Source organism: Tetrao urogallus (genome assembly GCF_951394365.1).
Source record: "Tetrao urogallus genome assembly, chromosome: 1".
Classification (NCBI taxonomy): domain Eukaryota; kingdom Metazoa; phylum Chordata; class Aves; order Galliformes; family Phasianidae; genus Tetrao; species Tetrao urogallus.
Genome location: NC_136813.1, coordinates 173,963,611 through 173,986,846, shown reverse-complemented (window position 1 = coordinate 173,986,846; position 23,236 = coordinate 173,963,611). Strand labels below are relative to the sequence as shown.

Here is a 23,236-nt window from a genome sequence, read left to right as displayed (position 1 = left end):
CTGTAATGCCAACTGACCAGGAAACGTGGTTAGGCCTGCTGGTGGCCTCTGAAGGAAGAAGCTCTGCTGATGCTCTCTTGAGCTACGTCCACATGAGAGAGAAAAATCAAAGAAACTCCTAGGACAAACCCTTCAAGCTCCACAAATAAACAAACTGACTTATTCTTCATATCCTTATTCAACAGAGTAAAAAAGGCAGCAGAAACTCCCTAAGCTCTGCCATGCACTTACAGAAAGGGAATCAGCAAGCAGCAGTAACATGCAGGGAGGAAGGGAAGGTGGGCAGTTAGAAGTCAGGGCCTGCACCAAAGCCATTGAAGTCCAGACTACTTTGTATTGGCTTTCAATGGATACTGGATCGACACATTGTGAGAGAGTCTTCTACAATACACAGTGACTGGAGGAACACGTGTAGATAACAAGCACAGATTCGTTTTGTAGTGCTTAATAAAGAGGGTGGAAAGAACTGGGTCACTCAGCAAATTTCCTTACGGAATGGTTTATTAATCTCTGTCCATGAAGCAATCATAGATCTCGTAGTATGGGCTTAGGTGGTTCCCAAAGGTGTTCTGACCTCCTGTAGAATTTGGAAGCAGCCATTCTAACTCATCCTGAAATATCTGTTTTTGGTCCTTTGACACCATTTTTGGATACCCTTAAAGAATAAAAAGGGCAGCTCATTTCCCGAAGAATATAATCTGACTAGAAATTGTTCTTGAAAAATAGATCTAAGGAGAACAGTTGCGCTTCCTTCAGGAACTGAAGGGTTCTTGAAAAACAAACAAACAAACAAAAAACAACCAAACCCCATGAACTACCTTTGTATTCAGGGGAAAGGTAAGTGCCTTCTACTAAAAATACAAGCAAGGTCTGAAAGAGAAATGGAAAAAAAAAAGATGGCTCAACCATTTCTTGGCATTATAGCTGATAGCAAGAAGAAATTTTATGATATTAAAGCATAGAACATTTGGCAAATGATCCATGCAGTTGAATAATACACGCCTGGAAAACTGGCTACAAGCTACAAGCAGTGCCAGGAGGGTCTCACTGAGCCTCAGTCTAACATTGGAATTGGAATTTTCAAATCACACAGCAATGGTAACATTCAGCCAGTTCAGACAGATAAAGCTTTGAGTTAATTTCAGATATAACTATCTCTCATTGCTGCCAATAAAAAGTTCCAGAAGTCAATTGCAGAGAAAAGAAAAATATAAGCACATATAGAGAGAGCTAAATACCGAATCTTTATTTTGGAAATTAGCAAAGATTTATGTTCAGTTTGGGGATATCTGTTAAGAGTTCTTATGTGGATGTTTTAATTAGAATCACTAAATCACTCAGCTTGAAAGAGACCACTAAGATGATCTGGTGTTTGCAGAACAAGATAATGCAGTTTTCATTTGAGAATTACGTGTTCTAACACACAATAATTACATGCATCTTCCTGCTGTACTTGCAAAACCTCTTAACTATTTTTTCAGTTGTCAGTTGAATGCTGTCATCTGTCACTGTCCCAGAATGTATGCAATTTCTTACCTTTGAATAAGAAGTGAGAGTAATACTTGAAAGTATTGTACGACTGCTGCATCAAACCAAAGTTGGGATGAACAGCCATTTGCTTCCCAGCATCAAAGCTCCACGACTGAGAGATCAGCTGGCTGCGGAACTTCAAGATGAGGCTGAAGATGCTGTGTATGATGTTCATCACTGGGGCAGCCTTCTCAGTCAACAGACCCCTAACAGAAAAGTAACAATGGTAAAAATGTAGCTGACATTATTTGAGTTTGTAGGAAGAAGAACACGACAATGGGGCGACAGTCCTTTAGGTTTCCTCTTTAGTTGCTTTAAATGATAACAAAAAAAAATAATCTATGAGTCTGCAGTCAACTGTAACGGCGATTTTATAATTCCTGTTCTTCCCATCTTTTCTATCCACCCACTATGATTCCAGTGTATGCACTTTAAGAAGAAATCAAATAAACCCTTGTTGCTCTCCTCTTATTCCCACCACCACCCTTCCCATATAAAGTAACCGAAAGGCCATGAATGTAAGATTCCCCACAGACATGTGTCTCTTGCTGTGCTAGTGAATCTGGATGGAGGCATCACATCACATTTGTTCTCACACAGCCCAGTCCTGGGCACCACACAGTATCAAGGGCAAAATGTACAAAAATGTACAGAACAAGCATCTCACATTCTCGAGCCAGGACTGCTTGTGAACACTACTCACACAGAATGAAAATAACACTCATTAACAGAGGCTATGACAAGGATGGGCTGAAAGAAAAACAATTGTGGCAGAAGTGCCACGATTCTGCCACTTAGGTTAGAGCTCCGCACCTCAGGGGATCTAAGGTTCACAGAGGCAGAGCAGGAAGCAACTGCAGGGAGTCTGAATGCATAAGGAGATGGCTAGCTGAGGAAATTATGGATCTTTCTATGTGCTGCTGTGTTTCCCTTTATAAGAACACTTTGACTCTAGGTACTTTCATGTATGAGAATGACGTAGCAGTGTTTGTGGTTAGGGAGAAGTCAGTCTGCACACCTACGTTGGGCCAAACAGATGTGTAGACTGGCAGATCCATTCACTTAAATATGTGAAATAAATATAAGCGTGTTAGCTTGCCTGAAAATTGCTTTGTTGAGGTATTCAGCGTGTGTTCTGTGAATTTCTTCCAAATTGCCCACAGAAGACAGTTTGTTTCCAAATTCGCACCACGTAACATGAAGGATCTGATTAGCAATGTAACCTTGAATAACTTTCACAAAATGCTGCATTTCATGTTTATACAGCTGCAGCTGTCGAAACTGAACAGAATTTGATGCATGACTCACTAATGCTGAAAGGAAAAACAGAAATATATTATCAGTGGAATCCAGTGGGACTGTCTAAACCAGGATTTATAAAGGAATGAACAGTTCTTTTACTAAGACCTGTATAAAATGCTAAGGAAATTTCTTTATTGTGACATTTGAAGCTTGACACGACTGCATTAAGTCATATTTATGATCAATTGACAATCTGAGATTGTGAAGTCTCCTTCTCTGGAGATATTCAAGACCCTTCTGGACATCTACCTGTGCAGCTCGCTGTAGGGAGCCTGCTTTGCAGGGGGGTTGGACTCGATGATCTTTAAAGATCCCTTCCAGCCCCTACAATTCAGTGATTCTGCAACTAGCACAAGGTGCTAAGCACATTTTTAACAGCATGCCCTCCAGCTCACTTGTTTTATACTTACCAGTGCGTTTTAAGTGAAACCACACATCCTTGAGAGTCCACACCATGTGCTTCAACTGAAGCAAAAAGGAGAAGATCTTGTTGTACTTATTCATGCAGCTCTCTGTTATGACAATATTCAGAGGCCAGTCAACCTAAAAGAAATAACCGAGCACTGACCATGCTGCGTTTTGTGTTAGAAATTATTACCACATTTCAGATACAAATATTTCCAAGACATATAAACCGATGTAAGTATTTTGATAATACAATACAGTGGCCAGAGTATGTAAATCCTGTAATTTCAATTACACGGTTTTTCACTCCATTCTTGGAGGTATTCCACTATTAAGATGTTCAGTCTACCATAATACACAAGAACCATGCTATGCTTGCAGTACTACTGCCTTCAGACATACTTTCTTACCTTGTACCTTAGCTCTAAGCAGCTCAGAGCATCAGGTGCGTTGGGCTTGAACACTTCTGGAAGGTACTTGAGGGCAAAAGAAAGATTGGAAGCAAGCTGGGTGTCACCATGAAGACTGTACTGTAATGCTTTGTTTAGGATAGAATTAAGAACCAGAGGATTCAGCAGTTCACCAGGTGTCTGTCCTGATCCAAGCTATGGGAAGAAGAAACTTTAATTACACATTATTAATTAAAAGAGTTGGCTCTTGCAAACAGATGAATTCAAGCAGAATGGTAAAGTGATTACTACCTGAACTACCTGATGTCCCATCATTCTGACTGGAAAAATTTACTTTTGCAGTAGGGATGCACAAAGAGGTTATGAAGAAATTTCTGAATAATGTATCGTCCACAGCATCAAGGTAATCTCCACATGCACTGATTTCTTTTGATATGTGGGATTGGAGCTTGCTGTGGTCAGGAGCTGCTGTTAAGCATCCCTGCTGGAGGGAACACGGCCTTCAGGCTTCAGAGAGGCAGAAAGCCAGGGACAGGGCTGGCATTAGCCACCTGACTCCAGTCCATCTCGCAGTGCAGCAGCCTCAGAGGCATACAAATCAAGCTATTCAAGGAGTTGAGTGCTTTTTCTAGTTGCACCAAAAGCATTCTTAAGGGGACAGGAAAATGCATTAACTGTCCCTGCAGATATGTTTCTCTACTGACAAGCATGTGCACGAGAGCTGCTCTGAAAGCAATATCTCCTATTTTATCATATCAACCCATGCCGTCACAAGAAGAATGCAGTCTCATCAGATAGTGCAGCACTCTCTTCAGATGTCCCCCCTTCTGCTGTGTAGGACATTTGAGGTAGGAGCTGCTATTTTACAACACAGGCCTTTGCACGGGACCTCAAGTGGCAACAGACTCTTCCAGCTTTGCTACCAGGAGACAGAGTACAGCAGTTCTCACAGGAAAGAGTGAAATTCCCTTCCTTAACTGCTGATCTGTCAAAGTTAGAAATTACCACTCTCCATGTACCAAGTACTCTATTTCTGGGATTATCTGTAAGAAATATTACAACCTTCCTTGGAATTTCCCTGGGTATGGGCACCCCTTCTGAGCAAAGACCTTTTGCCTCAGTCCTTACAAGCTTAACAGAGTTCCTCACTTCTTGACATAGCACAAAGAGGAAAACAGCACCAGCTAGGATTCTGATTCACACCATTCCCTTATTTCCATCCAATTTCATTCACAAGTGTCAAGCTAAAACAAATAACCAAAAACCAAAGGCTTAGAAGATGCAGCACGTACCTTCTCAAACAACAGGTCACTGAGCGACTGAGCAAACTCCCCATCTTCCATTAACAGGAAGTGTCTCAGCGCTTCAAAATGCTTCTCTACATTCAGTTCCACGAAGTAGTAATCAACTATTGCTTTGTTCACAAGAGAAACACTAAAAGAAAAACACAGAAAAGGTATTATTCTTACAAGGATCTCCTTAATGTTAACATTCTGCTATGGCTACATCAGTTTAATGCTTCAGTACTTTGATATCCAAGACAGGAACACGTTCACATAAGCAAAAGAAAATGAGATAAAGCTTATGCTCAAAAGTCTTCACTCAGGATATGCCACTACTAAAAGCTACCACCTCAGTGAACTGGGTTTTGAACTGTACTGCAGAAGTACTTTAAGGCTGGCTACTCACACAACGGGCTGCTGACTCTGTAGCAACATTTCATCAACAGTCTTCTAACTTATTTTTGTCACCTAAACAAACAGCTCAGGCATACATACTTTGCTTTGCTGAATACATGCAACTGTATACACAACTCTGGTAGACAATCTGGATGTTTGAAAATAAGGTACTTAGAGCTTTCTATTATGAGCTTAAAAATACAGCATAGACAGAGCTAGTAAGTGGAAATCCAATTTTGCAAGAAAGAAGATTCTAAAATAGGAAGCATTTCAACCTATCTGTGAGCAACTGTTTTCATGACAGAAGCCGAACTTTTACACATTAACAAACTTTTGTTTAACATACCATACCAATAAAATAGCCTCACACACATGTGGGTTCCCTTAATATTCCAACAACAACAAGAACAGACTCCAGTCAATTTCAAATCAGCCTTGAAGACAATGGAGATCCCACAGAAACATAAAACATATTTTGCTCAATACGCATGAACTTTCATATAATCAAAAGATCTTCTTTTTTCCCCCTCACCTTTTACCTACCAAAGAAAGCACATATCTTGTAAATAATACACCTGTTTAAAAGAATAAGGAAACAGTGGTGTGAAATAGTTGTGAAACCCAGGAATGTGAGAGCAAATTCTTCCCTCTCAGCACCTGTATTCCAAATAGACCTTCACTTTTGTAATTTACTCATATAAATGTATGTATATATTACTATTTACAATGTAAATCTGAACTTTTTAGTTTGTAATAAACCAGCAACCAGACCACTTCTGGAAGCAAAAGGAAAATTTAGAAGCACGCATCTGTGTGCTACTCTTGTCTCAGAACAGAACTAAGAGCACTACATGAATTGCTACAATACAAATTACATTATTTCCAATAAGAACTCACTGAGATACCAGTGGGGCAGTAATGGAACGTTTCATCAGCACGGGCAGAGATAGGAGCTCACTCAGTTGTACAGCTGTTTCATCTGTTGCTGACTGTACCATAGGATCCACAGGAAAAGTGTATGATCTTGGTATCACATGGTGCAAGAGATGGGAAACTGGTAGTTCTGCTGCATTTAAAAATACATAGACACTGTGAGTTGTTATACTTCAGCAATTTGATGATCTACTTCTGTTAACTTCTGCAAACCCCTCTACATCAGAAAATCAAAGTATGTCAATGTATAATTCTCATCTTTGTGCCTAGAAATAATTTGTTTAGCTACTGCAGTTCATAATATTGATAATTTACTGAAAATTCAGATACTTGTTCCAGCACCCCACTTTCTTGCTCAAGTTTGCTACATCTTCCTCTCCCTACTTCTCCCAAGTGTTCTACTCACACATTAAATCATAACTATCTTGGTACTTTTCAATGCAGTATTGATCTGATAATGCTTTCAAATAAGCTTGTTCTTTCTTCCATGCATCTTCCTCTCCTCCTTCCTCATCCTTAGTCTTGGAAGCACTGGGTTCAGAAAACAAAGCTTCTTGAGGCACAGTATCCCGTGGAATTGCCTTTTCAGGCTCTTCTGCCTAAAAGAAAAAACACGGCCAAATTGCTTTTAGGACAGCTGCTGCTTTTGGCCATTCACACTTCAGGTGCTCTTACAGGCAATTGACAAGTTGTTCCATCTGAAAATAAGACAGCTTACTTGTCAATTCTTTTTTGACACGTAAAAACAATACAGTATAACAGATTAGTAAATTAACACAGACCCACATTACCTTAATTACCTTAATACATTACCTTAATGACCAGATCACTCAATTCTTTGAAGTCTTCTGCACTACCAGTTTGTTTCTTACCTGCAAGCTCTGTGATGAATCTGGAGAAGGGTCCCTGTGAACCTCATCTGCAATTACTACAATTACAAATAAAGTAAAGACAGCAATTACTCAGACCTGCTGATAGTACTTAGTTCATACTTCAGATCTGTTCCCAAAATTGTTCAAAATTTCCCTAAAGTCTATAGATTGCCACAGTAAGAGTTCCTCCCCAAAGTTCAACACATGCAGCTTTTTGCATATTCTCTACTCAAGTTCACATGAGGTCCTGTTTCACAAAGTTTCAGAACCCTTTTTCTTTTTTCCCCTCAATTCTCTATTTCTTGTATATAGAAGAAGAGAATACGTGGAATTCTTGACTCTGGATTCTAAAACCATTGTAAAACTTATACAAGGAATTAAGAAATAAGTAGCCATTTTGAATGTAAACGTTTACGGTGACTTTCAGGATGTCTTAAACAAATGCTGACTGAATAAACTTCATTTTATTTTACCTTCTTGCTTCTCTTCCACTGCATTTTCCTTTTTGTCACCTTTAGCATCAGGAGAGACAGGATCAACGTCAGATGACTGTGACTGAGGTGAAATACTTTCCTTAGCTTCTGATGGCTTTGTTTCCTTTCCGCTCTCTCCAGAAGGAGACAATTGTTCATTATACAGAAGTGTCTGAACTGTGGAATCAGATGAAGGACCAGAAATTGCTTTACGATGAGGTATGGGATCATCTTCTGTAGACGGAGTCCACTTTCCTATTTGGATGCTTGACTGGGATGCATGACCAAACGGGCTCCAACGAGATTTCAGAGGCTGTGTATCTGAAACTAGCTCTCCAATTTTGATGTGTGACTGTGAAGAATGCCCATGGATGTTCCAACGAGGTCTAGCTGAGACAACCTCTGACACATTCTCACCAATCTTAATATTGGCATCAGACACATGGCCATGGATGTTCCACCGGGGCCGTGCAGGAGCAACATTGGACACATATTCACCAACCCTAATACTGGCTTCCGAAGCATGCCCGTGAATGCTCCACCTCGGTCTTGAGGGCTCCACCTCTGAAGCATATTCCCCAATTTTAATATGAGCTTCAGAAACATGCCCATGAATATTCCATCGGGGTCGAGTAGATTCAACTTCTGAGGTATAGCTGCTGATTTCTATATGGGAGTCTGAAGAATGCCCATAGGGACTTGAACGTGGCTGGTAAGTGTCCACCTCAGGCACATATTCTCCCACTCTGATGTTGGCATCAGATGCATGCCCATGGATGTTCCACCGAGGCCTTCTAGACTCCACATCAAATACATTTTCTCCAACTCTAATGTGCCCTTGCAAAGCAGCAGTCGGCCTGAGAACAGTATTAAAATCATACTCGTTTTGCTGATGTAGCAGTGCATTACCCTCTCCTTCTGAGACAGGCTGATTTTCACCTATTTGAGAAGTCTCTGACAGATCTGAGTTAATATTTCTAAGTGCTTCATCTAGCAGAGATCCTTGTAAGCTAATGGCAACAGGTTGCTCATCTTGTGGCTTTGGTAAGAAATCTTCTATGTTCACACTGGATTCCGGAGAAGAATTAGCATTACACAGGGGGCTGCGTGCTTGCTCTGAACCCTGCAGATTGCCTTCAGATCCAGCAGGTTTAGGCTGAAAACGCTCATCAGCATTAATATTTGCCAGCTGTGGCATGGCCAATGGTTTGTCAGTAGATGTAACGTATTCCAGTCCAGATTCAGATTCTTTTCTGCCAACTCGTTCATTAGAATGCAAAGGTTTCACAGTTGACACCTAAAATGAAGTAATTATTACACTGTATGGCTAGTCACATAATCAAGCTATTTAATAAGGCATCATGTTGTTACATGCAAGACTTGAAATTTTCCAATTTTTCAGATGCATTACAGATACAGTGATAACTATTCATGCTGCTGCTACAGCAAACCTTCTATTTGATGAACTGAACTACGAAATGAACTCCCCTTAAGGAAACTTGCAACATCTACCTGGAGTTTATGTAAGAAAATAAACTCACCTGTGAATGTGGATCTTCCACAGCAGTGTTTCTATCCAAAGCCAGCTGGCACTGTTTATAAGGAATAATATCTAATTTCCTCCTGTAGCTTCCATCTGGAAGTTTTTCAAGCATTTCCTGTAAGCAAAAATGACAAAACTAAAAGTCTTTAACACATCAAATACCAGATTTTCTAAAGATCATCCATTTAAATCTTTTCAGAAAATACCTCGATACGTTTCTGATCTTCAAAGAGAAATTTAAGACGAGCTGTTTCCAACTTGTGTCTCTGGATTTTCCATAAAGCTCTTTGTTCCCTACGGGCTGCGTCGTCAGAAAGTTTGCTATAATGGTCAATTAACTCTTGCCTGAACAAAAGTAAAAATAAAGCTGAGTTACAGATTTTCATATAGTAATTTTTCCTCTTCCCTTCTGAAGAATTAGATCTTTCTGCATTTCAGAATCAAGAAATAAATTTTTTAACATTAAAAAACAGAGGCTTCATTTACAGCGAAATTACAAGTACAGAAAATAGGACTGCAGTTTTAGTTAATATGCTCCTATAACTACGCTTAGTATGTCACTCGTTTATGTAAGTATTTCTGGATATAAGTGAAGAAAATGAAATATCACCAGCTATGTAACATTAGCACACCAAGTAACTGATTATCAGTGTACCTGGAGTCTCCTTTTTATCTCTGCTTTGACATACAGATGGCCATTTCTGCTACGGGCTCATGTCTTAATTCTAAGATTAACATTTTTACCCAAACTCTGATCAAAACAGTAAACAGACTGGATAGAATCGGCACAAATCAGTTGAACCCAGGCTTCTAGACCACTAAACAATCCTACACATCCAAAAGCTGTGAACATTAGCCCTGTAGAGTTGTGTCTGAAAACTGCCAATGCCATAAATTACAGAATAAAACACTTTTTCTTGAGGTCTTTGGGAGCTTTGGGAGACTACTCACACAGACTTACCTTGCCTTTTTTTCTAGTTCCTCTTCCAAAGCTTTCAGTCTTTTTTCTCTTTCTCTGAGCTCTCGGGCATAGCTGAAATCATCATCAATCTCCTCTTGCTTTATAGCAAGGCGACGCTGCATAAATATTTAAAGCCACTCAATACTAGCTGTGATGCACACATCTGCAAAAAGTTCTTACCTGCATTTCAGGAATATGTCATTGTAGAATCACAGAATGGCCTGGGTTGAAAAGGTCCACAATGATCATCTACCTTCAACCCCCCTGCTATGTGCAGGGTCGCCAACCAGCAGACCAGGCTGCCCAGAGCCACATCCAGCCTGGCCTCGAATGCCTCCAGGGATGGGGCATCCACAACCTCTATCTATTAATTCATTCAATTCATTCATATTAATTCACAACGTCCATATATTTACTCTTTCAAATTCAGTACAATAAATCAAAATAACCTTTCAATTATTTGTATAAGAAATACACATAGCCTTTAGAAATAAACACAGAAATACCTCTTGGTCTTTTGCAAATTGCTCTTTCAACTTCTGAAACTGTTCACGTTTCTTTGCATCTAAAGCCATTCGCTCCGATATCTGCCGATCTGTGTTACAACAAGGATGCTGTTATTTTACATTAACAAACCCAACAGAACACAGAAACACACCAAACTCCATCACAACTCACCATTAATGGCTTTTAGCACTTTGCTAGCAGTCTCTCGTGCATGAACAATTAATTCCTGCTTGGCTATTTCCATGCGCAAATCCTGAAAATATCAACCAACCACAAAAAGCAGGTAGAAATACTCCTGTTATTTTAGACTTGGAAATACAGCTACACGTGGCTATTAACCCATGTAACCATACCATAACCATAAAATGGTTATTAATTCATGATCACAGTAAGCGAAGAAGAATAAAACAATTAATTAAATTTTACGTCTATAGTAAGTTAAAATTATTATTGAAAACTTGTTTGTACTCTGGACCTTACATCAAAGCACAAGCACATCAGTCCAGTATATGTACTACAATCAGGCAATGTGTAGGACAGAACTACAAGTATTCTAACAAAACAATTAGCCATGCAAATTAGGAAAAGGAGTATTATCACAGAATCACAGAATGGCCAGGGTTGGAAAGGACCTCAAGGATCATGAATCTCCAACCCCCCCTCCACAGGCAGGGCCACCAACCTCCCATTTAATACTAGACCAGGCTGCCCAGGGCCCCATCCAACCTGGCCTTGAACACCTCCAGGGACGGGGCATCCACAACCTCTCTGGGCAGCCTGTTCCAGCACCTCACCACTCTCTGTAAAGAACTTCCCCCTGACATCCAACCTAAATCTTCCCTTTCAAAGAGTTGATTCCCCTCCTGTTTGTAGGCTCCCTTTAGGTACTGAAAGGCTGCAATGAGGTCACCCCACAGCCTTCTTTTCTCCAGGCTGAACAAGCCCAGCTCCCTCAGCCTGTCCTCATAGGGGAGGTGCTTCAGTTCCCTGATCATCTTTGTGGCCCTTCTCTGGGCCCTCTCCAACAGCTCCCTGTCATTTTTGCACTGTGGGCTCCAGACCTGGATGCAGTACTCCAGATGGGGCCTCACAAGAGCGGAGTAGAGAGGGACAATCACTTCCCTGCCCCTGCTGGCCACCTCTCTTCTGATTCCTGATTTCTTCCATTAGCTAAGTAAGAATCTAAAATCTTTTCGATGCTTTTTAGTGGCAAGGCAAATCTTTTGTGGAAAAGAACTAAGATGGAAGTCCAAATCTCCTTTAAAATGTGAAAATGCTGACAAATAACAACACACTGCCTAATGCTTTAAAAGCTGTATTCAAAGTCTGTTAACTGCACTAACAGGTCAAACAGCAATTGGCCAATAAGAAAAAGTCTGACCATCAATGCAAATTCTGTTGAAGTGACAATAAAAATAAAGAGCAATTAAAAAAAGATCAAACTATAAGTTGTTTACTCTTTCACTCATTTACCTTTTCCTCTTTGCTTATAGAACTGTACCGAGCAATTCTTTCCATCCGACCTACGTACACTGCACAATCTCTCTCTATTTCTTTCAGCTCCTCGAGTGAAAAAATAACAGAAATCCGGGGTACGGGTATATCTGACCAACATATGTAATGCTGAAAAACAGAGAGAAATTTTCTTCTCAATGCATTCTAAAAATTGTAAGATGTACGATCATGAACTCACGTGCCAGTGCTACTGGCACACCTGAGTCGTGGTTTGGAAATGATTATCAGAGCAGATTTAGGAGAACTAGCAGAGAGCCATCTTGTTTAAGATATCAGTGTTATGACTTTTATCTGGAGCTGCCCAGAATACTTTTTACGTAAGAGTGCCCACACACTTCAAACACTTCTATAATTGTTTCCCTGTTAGACCTGCACAAAACAGTGTAAAGAAACAAAGTAATTTAACCAGTTCTTCTTGCCAAGGACAACACTTGCTCTGCAAAACAAGGAAAAAAGGAACTATTCAAGCTCTTCTTGGAAAGGCAGTGCTAGAGCTGACATAGAAGAGCTATGTAGAACCAAGACCTAGTAACTAAGGTATCTGGAGAGAAAAATGGACGGCACAGGCTTAAAAGACTAAAACATTTCTGCTTTCAGCAGAAGGAAAGTAAGAAATCTAGCACATGCACAGTATACAATAAATCTGATGCTCTTAAAAATGTGTATTCATGCAGTTGAGATATTAGCAAGTAGAGTGGATAATCAGTTCTTGAATATCTGACATTCATGCATTAGCCTCCTGCTTATGCAATACCAGTCGTAGATGAAGGAGTTCACTTGCTAAAAATACGGCAAGCCAACTCTGCAGAGACATGGTTTTCTCAATAAAACAGGGAAGAACCAAAGCAATACATACCCTGGGACAACACAACTTCAGCAGGTTTATGGTTTTCCCACATATATACACGTCATTAGCAATATGTTTAAGAAATACAGGGACACAATCTTCTACTTCTTTTGAAATCAAGACGTAACCATGAGTCCAGTAATGCTTATCTGTGTACCAGAAAAAAAGAAGAAATTATGTATTTTCACGTATTTAATTAACAGCACAAATTGTGTAAAATAGAAGTGCTCAATATGCATACTGTACCTCTGAAACAAAGATAATCCTCATTCACCTGGATCATAAACTCTCCGTAAACATCCCTGAATACACCACTGTACACCCAATCATAGATAAATCTAAAAGAAATGTAATTAAATGATATTGAAAATGAATCCTCTGGCTTTCTCACCTTTATCACAACCAACCAACCAGTATATTCTTTAAAACATCAAAGCACACAAGCTACAGGAAGAATAAAAACATGCAATCAAGTGCTGTCACACTGACATTTAAGTATACACAGGGCTCTATCTCTGCATTTTTCTCAAAATAAACCAACTCAATATAGCATATTTCACTGATTATTACGATCAAAGATTGTCCCAGTTAAAACAATCTTTTTATTTCTGCATGTAAATTTACTAAGAAAATATTAAAAACCTCTAGAAACATTCCAGTCACATCAAAAGAGCAGGGAGAGAGAAGCAGGAGTCAGATGTAACCTTGTCAGGAAGAAATGGACAGACTATAGAACAAAGACACAATACCAACCCTTTGTATCCACAGACAGTTTTGAATATATGTGTAATAATGAGAAAACGTATTTCAGAGTATTTATTCATGCTTTTACATATTTCTTCTGTGCAATACCAAGCCTTTAAAGAAATACAAAATACAATTATCTGAACCTACAGACAAAAAGGTTCAGAGCACCCTGATAGCCTTCTTTTTCCTTAATAGTTCCAATACCAACACCTTTCCTAGAAGTTTGGTCAATGCAACAAACAGGAAACCTTTAGTGCAGGAGCCACAGTTCAATTTGGACATTGTAAATAAAAGTTAAGATCTTTTTATGTATTAGAACTGGTGTTCCTATTATCTATCAGAGCAATAACTTTGATCAGTGAATTTCTTTCAGGATAACAATATTTCTTCATGTGATGGATGCCTCCTTCCATGTCAGCCCTGATGACTGATGTTTTGATAAAGATCTGCAAGACATTGTTGTTATTATTATTTCTGCTTACTGAAAAGCCCACAAACACAGTGGAAATAAGCATTAACTTTCCCAGTCTGCAGAACTCTAGCACAAAGGCATGATTGCCAGTTTCAGGATTCTACATTAAAACCCACATATTGTTACTGATCTGGAAAAGAGAGGGAAAGAAGCATTCAGCAAAATTAATGGATTTTAACATGTATTTTGCAGAAACAGCTGCACCTTACGTATTTTCTGAAAACGTTAAAAGTCACTGCTATGTTAACAGTTAGCAGAGCTGTTAGCAATTAGCATTTACTCACTAGATTGCTAATTCAAAACTGCTCTTAAATACAACTGTGCAGAGAACAGTTATGGACGCACCTTGTGTATGGCTCACAACTTGTCTTTAACAAAGACAGAAGAACTGGATAGTGTTCATTGCTACAGTTGTTGAGGGCCTCTTTGTACAGATACGAAAGCAATTTCACACCCTAAAAATGAAAATGATAAATATTATAATATTAGATGACAAATTCCGCTACAACATTATTAATAAAAATTGATGAATATGTATATTTAGATCCATTTCACACACAGAAGGCAGGATCCATCTTTAGATATCTGCAGTTAAGATCACTTTATCTGAGTTAGCTTGTGAATGCCCCCTCCTCCCTGGAGGCATTCAAAGCCAGGCTGGATGGGGCTTTGAGCAACCTGGTCTAGAGGGAGGTGTCCCTGCTTATGGCAGGGGGCTGGAACTAGATGACCTTAAAGGGCCCTGCCAACCCACACCATTCTATGATTCTAAGTTTCTAGTGATCTCATTCTCACTTTATAAACACTGGAGAGTTGGATTAATTTCATTTGCTACAAACATCTCCTTTACAATAACATAAACTGCACTTTAGAGGTCTGAGGTCGTATCTTTGGTAGAAACTAAATGCATTATATAAAACTGCATTTTTGAAAAAGGTTATAATTGTAACTGAAGTGAAACATGAAAACAGAAAATCTGTTATCACCGTAGGAAATGAAGCACCAGCTCCACCACTGATCCCCACTGCTGTTGTTCCTATGCCACAAAGTTCAGCCAGATATCTAAAAAACAGTATTAAAGCATATGTAAGAATTTCAGACAGAAAGCTCTGAGATCACGGTGATCTGAACTTTGCTATAGATTAAATTCACACAACAACCCTATGGTATTATCTGAATGATAACATTATCTGAGTGTAAAGACTTTACATGTTTTCCCTAGGGAATATACAGAAATCTTTGCGTGAAAATGCTGGAAAAATACTGAAAGATTATATAAGGCTGCCTAATATTCTCCTGTAGTGTAAAGAAAAAAAACAGACTGCAGTTTTTGTTCTATGGAAAGCTTAAATATTTAATGTTAATCTCTTACCTCAACTGACGACCCAATTTCCTGAAGAGAAAGCTGATTGTCAGAAGACTTAAAGTAGGAGGAGTAGACAAAACACAGGCTCGGTAATATTGAAGATACTTTCTCAGACCACTTGTGAAAGCCTGTTGTCAACAGAAAATATTTACAAAGCCTTACTGGTAACTGATGTTAATAGTTATATCTCACATCAGTTGCACCAGCATGAAAACAAACCTTTAATAAAATAATCTGCATCTGAAAGCAAGAGAAGCTTGTGTAGGAAAGTAAGAGTCCACATAACTTCAGGCATACAATTAACCAAATGACTCCTTTATACTCTTTCAATGTGCCATGAACAAAGACTGTACCCAGGCACACCCTGAGCATTTTGGTTCATCTTCCTTGAAATGCCCTTTTGAAGAGCTTCTGATTCCATAGCAGCTCCATTCTGAACCCAGGGAAACCTGTTCCTTACTTCCATACCTAAACTAAACCGAGGAAAAAACTCATATAACGTCTAACTTCCTCTAGGTTGACTAAGAATTGAATAAGAATTTTTATTCCATTTCTATTAATATAGCTATAAATGAAAGATTGAGAAGGCATATATTTTCATAACTAATCCTAAAAGAATTATACGCATTAGAAAGAGAAATTCACCTGGTATCATGCAGGTACACAGAGTTTAGAAAAATATAAAGAGGGCTGACAAGTAAAATGTGCCCTTAATTCTGAACTAAGAAAAAGTTATTAAAGCTATTTAAATAGCATGTTTCTCTATTTCAGTATCAAGGTAATATATACAATGTTGTATATATACATACTGTATTAAGAAAGCTATTGTATTTTAAAGTTATACATTTTAACATATAAATGTTTCTAAATTCTGTCCCTTTAAATCTCAACAAAGCCACATAACAGATCATAGTTCAGGTAATGAAGAGCTCTCATTTGTTGCCTTGGGGAAGGCAAACCCTAAGTACACACAGCCCCAGTTTAAGCAGGGCTCCAATGGTGGCGCTGTTCCTTGCTGACCTGGGATACATAAATATACATATTTGTATTGAAAATACTTTGCAGTTCTGCAGAAAGCAGAAATTCCAGCCTTATTTGTAATCAAAGTTGCGTTCTCTACCTAAAATAACTGGTCCATTAAATGTAAGTGATTTAACACAATGGTGCTACCTGAAACACAAGCCCTTTGCTGTACGAAGAATCTAAGACTGGCTGAAGAGAGAAGCGACTCAGCCGTGTGTAGTAGGTTCCATATTCTGCAACTTCTGAGAGCAGGTTGTGCATTGCCTCTGGTGAAGTTCCAGACACATATACCCCCTCCTTTATAACAAAGGTTTGAGCAGCCTAAAATGAAATGGGAGAGGAAAAACAAGGCTTCAAATATTACCCAGCTGCATTCTGATTTAATTTAACAAATTTTCAGCATAAACGCTCTGATAGCTCATACTACGTATGTAGGAAAATACAGTAAGAATATTAAATCATAGCAAAATTTCAGGAGTGCATTTTCAAATATATCGAAAAAGATTAATTATCAACATTTTTCAGGAAGACCCAGTCTACAACATCATTTAAACTTCTGTTTTCCATAATTCATTAGCTTATTTTCGCAAATTATTTTAACAAATGCTTGTTCCCTGCCTCTTGCAATTAGCCATTATTGCAATAGATAGATATGACATTACTGCAATTAGGTCACACTCACCCTCTTAGCACAACTGCAAGATCTCAAAATAAATCATGCATTGAAAAGGAGGTTTCTTAAAAAAAAAAAAAAAAAAAAAAAAAAAAAAAAAAAAAAAAAAAGCAACTGTGAATTGCAGTTAAATATCTTTCATACCTGATTGAGTGAAAATGTAGTGGATACCACACCAATGAGGACATTCAAGACATCCTTCACCAGTTCAGGTTCCCTCATCAGCACAAGCTGTGGAAGCTGAAGTACAGTACTACTGAAGAGCTGCATTTCCCCTTCTCGCAGTTTGTAGAATTTGTCAAAAGCTTCTCTCCCAGCCTCAGTGAGGTATGGCTCTTCCTTTTTACCAGGTGGGCTGCCACAGCAAACAAAATATTGAAAGGGGATTATATGAGAAATATATCTAAGGCAAAAAAAAAAAAAAAAAAAAAGGTATTTCAGAATGCTTTACAGCTGCTAATGTGTACTGACCACAGAATGCTAAGTTTTCGAGGGATGGTTCATACAGACTACAGAATCATAGGCCTAACTCAGGACAACAAATAACCTGGCAGATAATTTGAACATCACCTCAGAAACACAGGTGTGGCCAGAGAAATTCTACTCTCTTTTGTGGCTTTCATTGCTGCAGTTTCCATTTTAGGAAAAGGAGGGCAATACATACTTGATTTCCAGGATAATGTAATACTGATATTCAAACACGTTCCAGAGCAACATGCTCAAAGTATAATGACTTGTATTATCACTTTCTACTGCTTTCTAGCAGGAATTACCATCCCTCCAAAACAAACCTCCCATCCAACTCTTCCAAACTGCTTTGGGTTCTAGTAGCATTTCTAACAGGAAAGCTTCAGTTATATGGCCTGCATTTGACTTTTAAGATCCTTAAAATCTAAACGGTAACAAGAAAAATTGTTTTTCTTACTATGAGAAAAGCCAGAGGGTGCTACAGTGGGTTTGGGAAATAAGGGAACAGAAATGAGCTTAAGCTCGGGCTTGAAAATTTCAATACTATACAGCATTGCAGCAGGTGCATCACTAGGCCATTACTTACAACTACAGAAAACACACACAAGTTTTGTTGAGAAATGGGTGAGGTGCTGTTCGGCAGGAATGGAAGAATGAAACTTGCCATTCTTTTCCTTCCGAATCAGGGAAGCAAGGAATCTTTTGACAGGGCTGCCTAGAGCATTCTTTCAGGAGAGAAACTCTTTCAATAGCTGGACTATAAGTCAAATACCATCAACAATCAGTTAGTGATTTCTGTTTAAGTTACAGACCAAGGAAAAGGAGCACAATACTGGGGGGTAAGGGTTTAATTCTTCTAGTGCTTTCTCTTCTGTATCTGAAAATACGAAATCATTTCAGGTTGAAATTAGATTAGAGATCTTAGTTAGAAAATGTTGCATTTCACATGGGCAGAAAGCGTTGCTGTGACTCCGTCAGTTTTTAGTGCTAAGGTGATTTTCTCTCTTCCAGTGAAACAGATGCAATCTAAAGACTAGCTCCCTGAAATGGCATGATCTTTTTTGCTCTCGATCACTAACACACATATTGAATTCTAGGTATTAAATCTGCGGTATTCCTACTGAATGTTTAACTCCTATACTGAGCTCATTCAGAACTAAGATGAAGTGCACCTTCACACATTTGCATGTGATGCACAGGAAGTTTGCCAATAACATCAGACACATACTATCCAATTCTTTCCCAGCATCTTCGTTTGCTCGGCCCATATGTAAGCACTGCATCCCACAGATCTATGTCTGGAGTCATGCTTGGCTCTGACTGAGAATCAGGAGTCAGATTGGATGCCGACTGGAATCCTTCATCTTCTGACTGGTCTATGCTTTGAGGAACCTGTCGGAGAGAGTTCAAGCTTTACGTATGAAAACATTACTGGAGAAACATATGCTGATAAAGATTTTGCTATCATTTGTGATTAAGTGATTCACTATGACTCAGGCAGTGCCCACTCCTTTCGTCTCTAACTTTTTTCCTTAAACACTTTCATTTGTTCCACTTCCACAGGCACCAATGCTTAAATACAAAACAACAATCAATCACCACTGAAATAATAACACTACGTTCGTTAATGCTAAAATTGAAACCTACTCCTTTGTAAGCATATAGTTCTGTAGAGAACAAAATGGTACTGCTCAGAATGACTTCTAAGCAGATTACTAATTCTAATTCTTAAAATTTGTACAAATTTTGTAAACATAGCTTGTTCTCTGATGTTTATTCACATGCAGAAAACCTGAAAGTGTCCAAGCACTGCATGTGCCACACTCTAATCTCAGCAGTTGTACCTGCAGAGCAGTACCCAGTTCTAGTAGGACAATTGCACAATGACCTCCACACAAAAAACACAGCACGTTCTTCAAGAAATCTCAAATCCTACAGTCTGATGGCGAGTACAGCACTCAACAAGAAGTCTGCCTCCTCACAGTTAAGACTTACATCTGTATGAGCACAGGGCTTTTTGTTTTTAATATCTGAATTCTAGTTTCACTGAGGACTGTGAGTTAAGGAATTGCAAGAGGTATTTGTATGTTAAGTAGAGAGAACAAAGGAGGATTAAAAAAAGAAACAGTATAACAACTTACCAACTGTAACAAATGGAAAGACAGAAAAAAAACCACAAGTGCATTATCTAGTACCTCGATAAGAATATAATGTAGCAAAAATGAATAGATTGGACAGTAAAAGATACAGTAGAAACTAAATGCTGCAAAGGTAAAAGGACAGCGGGACACAGGAGGTTTGATGAAATATAATGACTGAAAAAATGATTCAAGATACAAAAGTCACAAGGAAAATACACATTGGGTCACATAATCTGAAGAGCAAAGCACATATATTCAGGCAGGAGAGCTTATGCAGTCAGGAACAGTAACAAGCAAACAGCAAGGCAAAGAAGTTCAATACACAAAGCAGGCAAAAAATGTAAGCAAAAGATTACTGGGGTGGAAAAGGCACAGATAAAGTTGATGGCTTAACTTCACACAACCTATAGCCAGCCGCTTCTTTATACAGTTCTAGGACAAGACCAACATCTTCATTATCATACATCTCTGCAACAGGAAAGGAACAAAGGATCCCTGCTCCAGCTTAAATTCCAACACTTGCTTCTATTACACATGAAATTACCACCTGTGTTCAAAAAACAAGTTCAAAATGCCATACTGAAAGCATGCATAGACTCTGAGTCCAAAATAAACAATACCATACTTTAATTGCAAGTCCAGACAAATCTGCATTGTCAGGCACTGGTGGCAAATCCAACTTGATGTCCATGTCATAAGTACGGCTGTGGACAAGAGCACCAAAGAGCGAGACGCGTGTTTCTCTCTCAAACCTGTCCCCAGCAGGATAGTTCTGTGAGAACAAGCCTATGGCAGGGAGTCCTGTTCCAGGGGCAGCCTCCATGATCTGAAGCGTCTTCTGAATTGTGTCATTGAACTGACATTCTTCATTTGTTATTAGAGACTGTATATCAGCTTCAAACACACTTACATCGTAATAATCATAACCCTGATACTTGACATTTCTCCCGACATATTTGTTGTTCAGAAAATAGTCCTTTTTTTGTGGTACAAGCTGTGGAGGACCTGTTCCAGCTAGCTGTACAAAGAGATCCAGGACAGCATTAACCTCAGTAAATGGTAAGCCCTCGGCTGCTTCCAGCTCCTCCACAAGACTCTCCAGCCTATCTGCCTGAGCTCCTAGTCCACCGACTCTCAGGTTGAAAGACAACATCAAAATCTTGTTTTTAACTGGAAGCCTGGAAATGTTTGATTGCAGCTTACGTGCTTCATCTTGAAAAAGGTTTATGAACAGAGTGTTATATGCAACCCTCTTCAGGTTTTGCTTAGCCTTCCTCTTGCTGATCTTCTGCCTGCCCAGGTGCACCTTCCATGGCAAACCCGTCAGGTGTGCCTCACACAGGTCATTGAACAGCTGTGTAATGCTCTCCATTTTTTGTCAAACCGTGAGGCTACAGCAATTAGCTTCACAGTGAGTCTCTGGTTTCATGTGAAGATCTGGAAAATATCAGGAAAAAGAGGAGATGCTCATGACATAAACATGAAAAGCAGGTGAGCATGTTTTAACTGAAACCAAGGCAGCCCATAGCCACGGAATAATTAAGGTTAAAAAAGATCTCTAAGATCATTTAGTTCAATCATCTACCTTCCACCAACGTTGCCCACTAACCCATGTCCCTATGTACGACATCTACATGATTCTTGAACACCTCTAGGGACCCATCACCTCTCTGAGCAACAAGTTCCCATGCCTGACCACTCTTTCGGAGAAGAAATTTTTCCTAATATCCAACCTGAACATCCTCTGTCACAACTTGAGGCCATTCCCTCTCATCCTATTGCTGTCATGCAGGAAAAGAGGCCAACTCCCACCTTGCCGAAACCTCCTTTCAAGTAGCTGTAGAGTGCAATGAGGTCTCCCCTGAGCCTCCTCTTCTCCAGACTAAACAATCCCAGTTCCCTCAGCTGCTCCCCATAAGACTTGTGCTCCAGATCCCTCACCAGCTTTGTTGCCCTTCTCTGGACACGCTCCAGGGCCTCAGTGAGGGACCCAAAACTGAACACAGTACTCGAGGTACAGCCCCACCAGAGCTGAGTACAGAGGGACGATCACTTCTCTGTTGCTGCTGGCCACACTATTTCTGATACAAGCCAGGACACCATTGGCCCTCCTGGCCACCTGGGCACACTGCTGGCTCCTGTTCAGCCGAGCATCGACCAACACCCCAAGTCCTGTTCCCCAGAACAGCTTTCCAGCCACTCTGCCCCAAGCCTACAGCACTGCCTGGGGCTGTTGCAGTCAGAACGCAGGACCCAGCACTCGACCTTCAATAAGATTTCATCCCACTTGCCTTAGCCATCGATCCAGCTTGTCCAGATCCCAAATGAGAACGAAAAAACTGACCCAGTACATATTTAGGACACACTGCCGTGACTTAAACCCAAACTTAAAATCGCTCATTTTATAGCGGCGCTTAACTCCAGAAGCCTATTTTTGCAGAGAAACCCGCCTGACTCCATGCCTTTGGGAACATCCCCAGGCGTGCCCTCCAGCCCCCAGTCGCCGCGCCCACGGCACAGCACAGCGCAGCACTGCAGACCTACATGAGTACACAGCCGCCGCGGCAGCGCGGCAGCGCGGTGCGCAGCCCCCAGCCGCCCCCCAGCTGCTCGCACCCCCCATCATCCCGCGCACCCCTCCGCCCGTCGGTGAGCCCAGCCGCCCCCGGCAGCTCCCGCCCGGCCCCGCCACAGCTCCTCTACCTGCGGGGGTTCCCCCGGCGGCCGCCGCCCGCAGCTCGAGCCGCCCCCCCGCTCTCCCTCAGCGCGGCGCGGTTGCCGGCGCCGCTACGTCACGGGAATGCGACGGCCGAGGGAGGCGGGAGGGGCACGGCGCTACCGCGGCCCTGAGGTGCCGCACCGCCCCCTTCGCCAGCACCGCCCCCTGAGCGCCCGCGTCGGCTGCTCGCCAGTAGCGATCGGCGCTGCAACGCCCCTCCTCGGCCCGGCCGCCAGCGGGGAGCTCAGCAAACGCGAGCGGTCCCCAGCCAGCAAACGTAGTGCTGCAAACAGAGTTCTGACAGTACTTGCAAAGTTCTTTTATTGAAAATAGAGTTTTGCCTTCTTAGTCATGTTCTAATAAACGTAATCTACATCTCATGGCTTACAGAGAGCAGCAAAACAGAACAAGTGGGATCCTCCCTGGGAGAGAACACACTGGACATAGAATTTTCCAAAAACAGTCCTAAAAATAGGACAACGAAAACTGATTTAATCAGTGTGTGCAGTTGATCCCAATACCAACGGCAGCAGGAAAGCAGCCTAATGGATACGTGTGATTTTAAGTGCTTGAAAGCAGGTTACATTACTGAAGTCACAGAGACCTACACCTGGAAACCAGCACAGAAAGGAGAGTGCTGAAAACCAAGG

The 23,236-nt window shown here is 40.5% G+C and overlaps 1 protein-coding gene across 1 annotated transcript; it reads right to left on the bottom strand.

Annotated features, from left to right (window-relative positions):
* Positions 1 to 503: 503 nt before the first annotated feature.
* On the bottom strand, positions 504 to 21,239 carry TUBGCP6 (tubulin gamma complex component 6; the record flags this gene model as incomplete). The annotated part of the gene is made up of 25 exons (XM_079545653.1): positions 504 to 655; positions 1,537 to 1,736; positions 2,630 to 2,843; positions 3,243 to 3,375; positions 3,648 to 3,842; positions 4,940 to 5,081; positions 6,224 to 6,392; positions 6,666 to 6,858; positions 7,132 to 7,187; positions 7,605 to 8,901; positions 9,146 to 9,262; positions 9,354 to 9,492; positions 10,109 to 10,224; positions 10,615 to 10,703; positions 10,787 to 10,868; positions 12,089 to 12,238; positions 12,987 to 13,126; positions 13,224 to 13,315; positions 14,542 to 14,651; positions 15,183 to 15,258; positions 15,569 to 15,690; positions 16,733 to 16,906; positions 17,403 to 17,613; positions 18,955 to 19,118; positions 20,493 to 21,239. 25 exons carry the CDS (start codon positions 21,237 to 21,239, stop codon positions 504 to 506), a joined length of 5,280 nt encoding a protein of 1,759 aa, XP_079401779.1.
* Between the last annotated feature and the right edge of the window lie 1,997 nt (positions 21,240 to 23,236).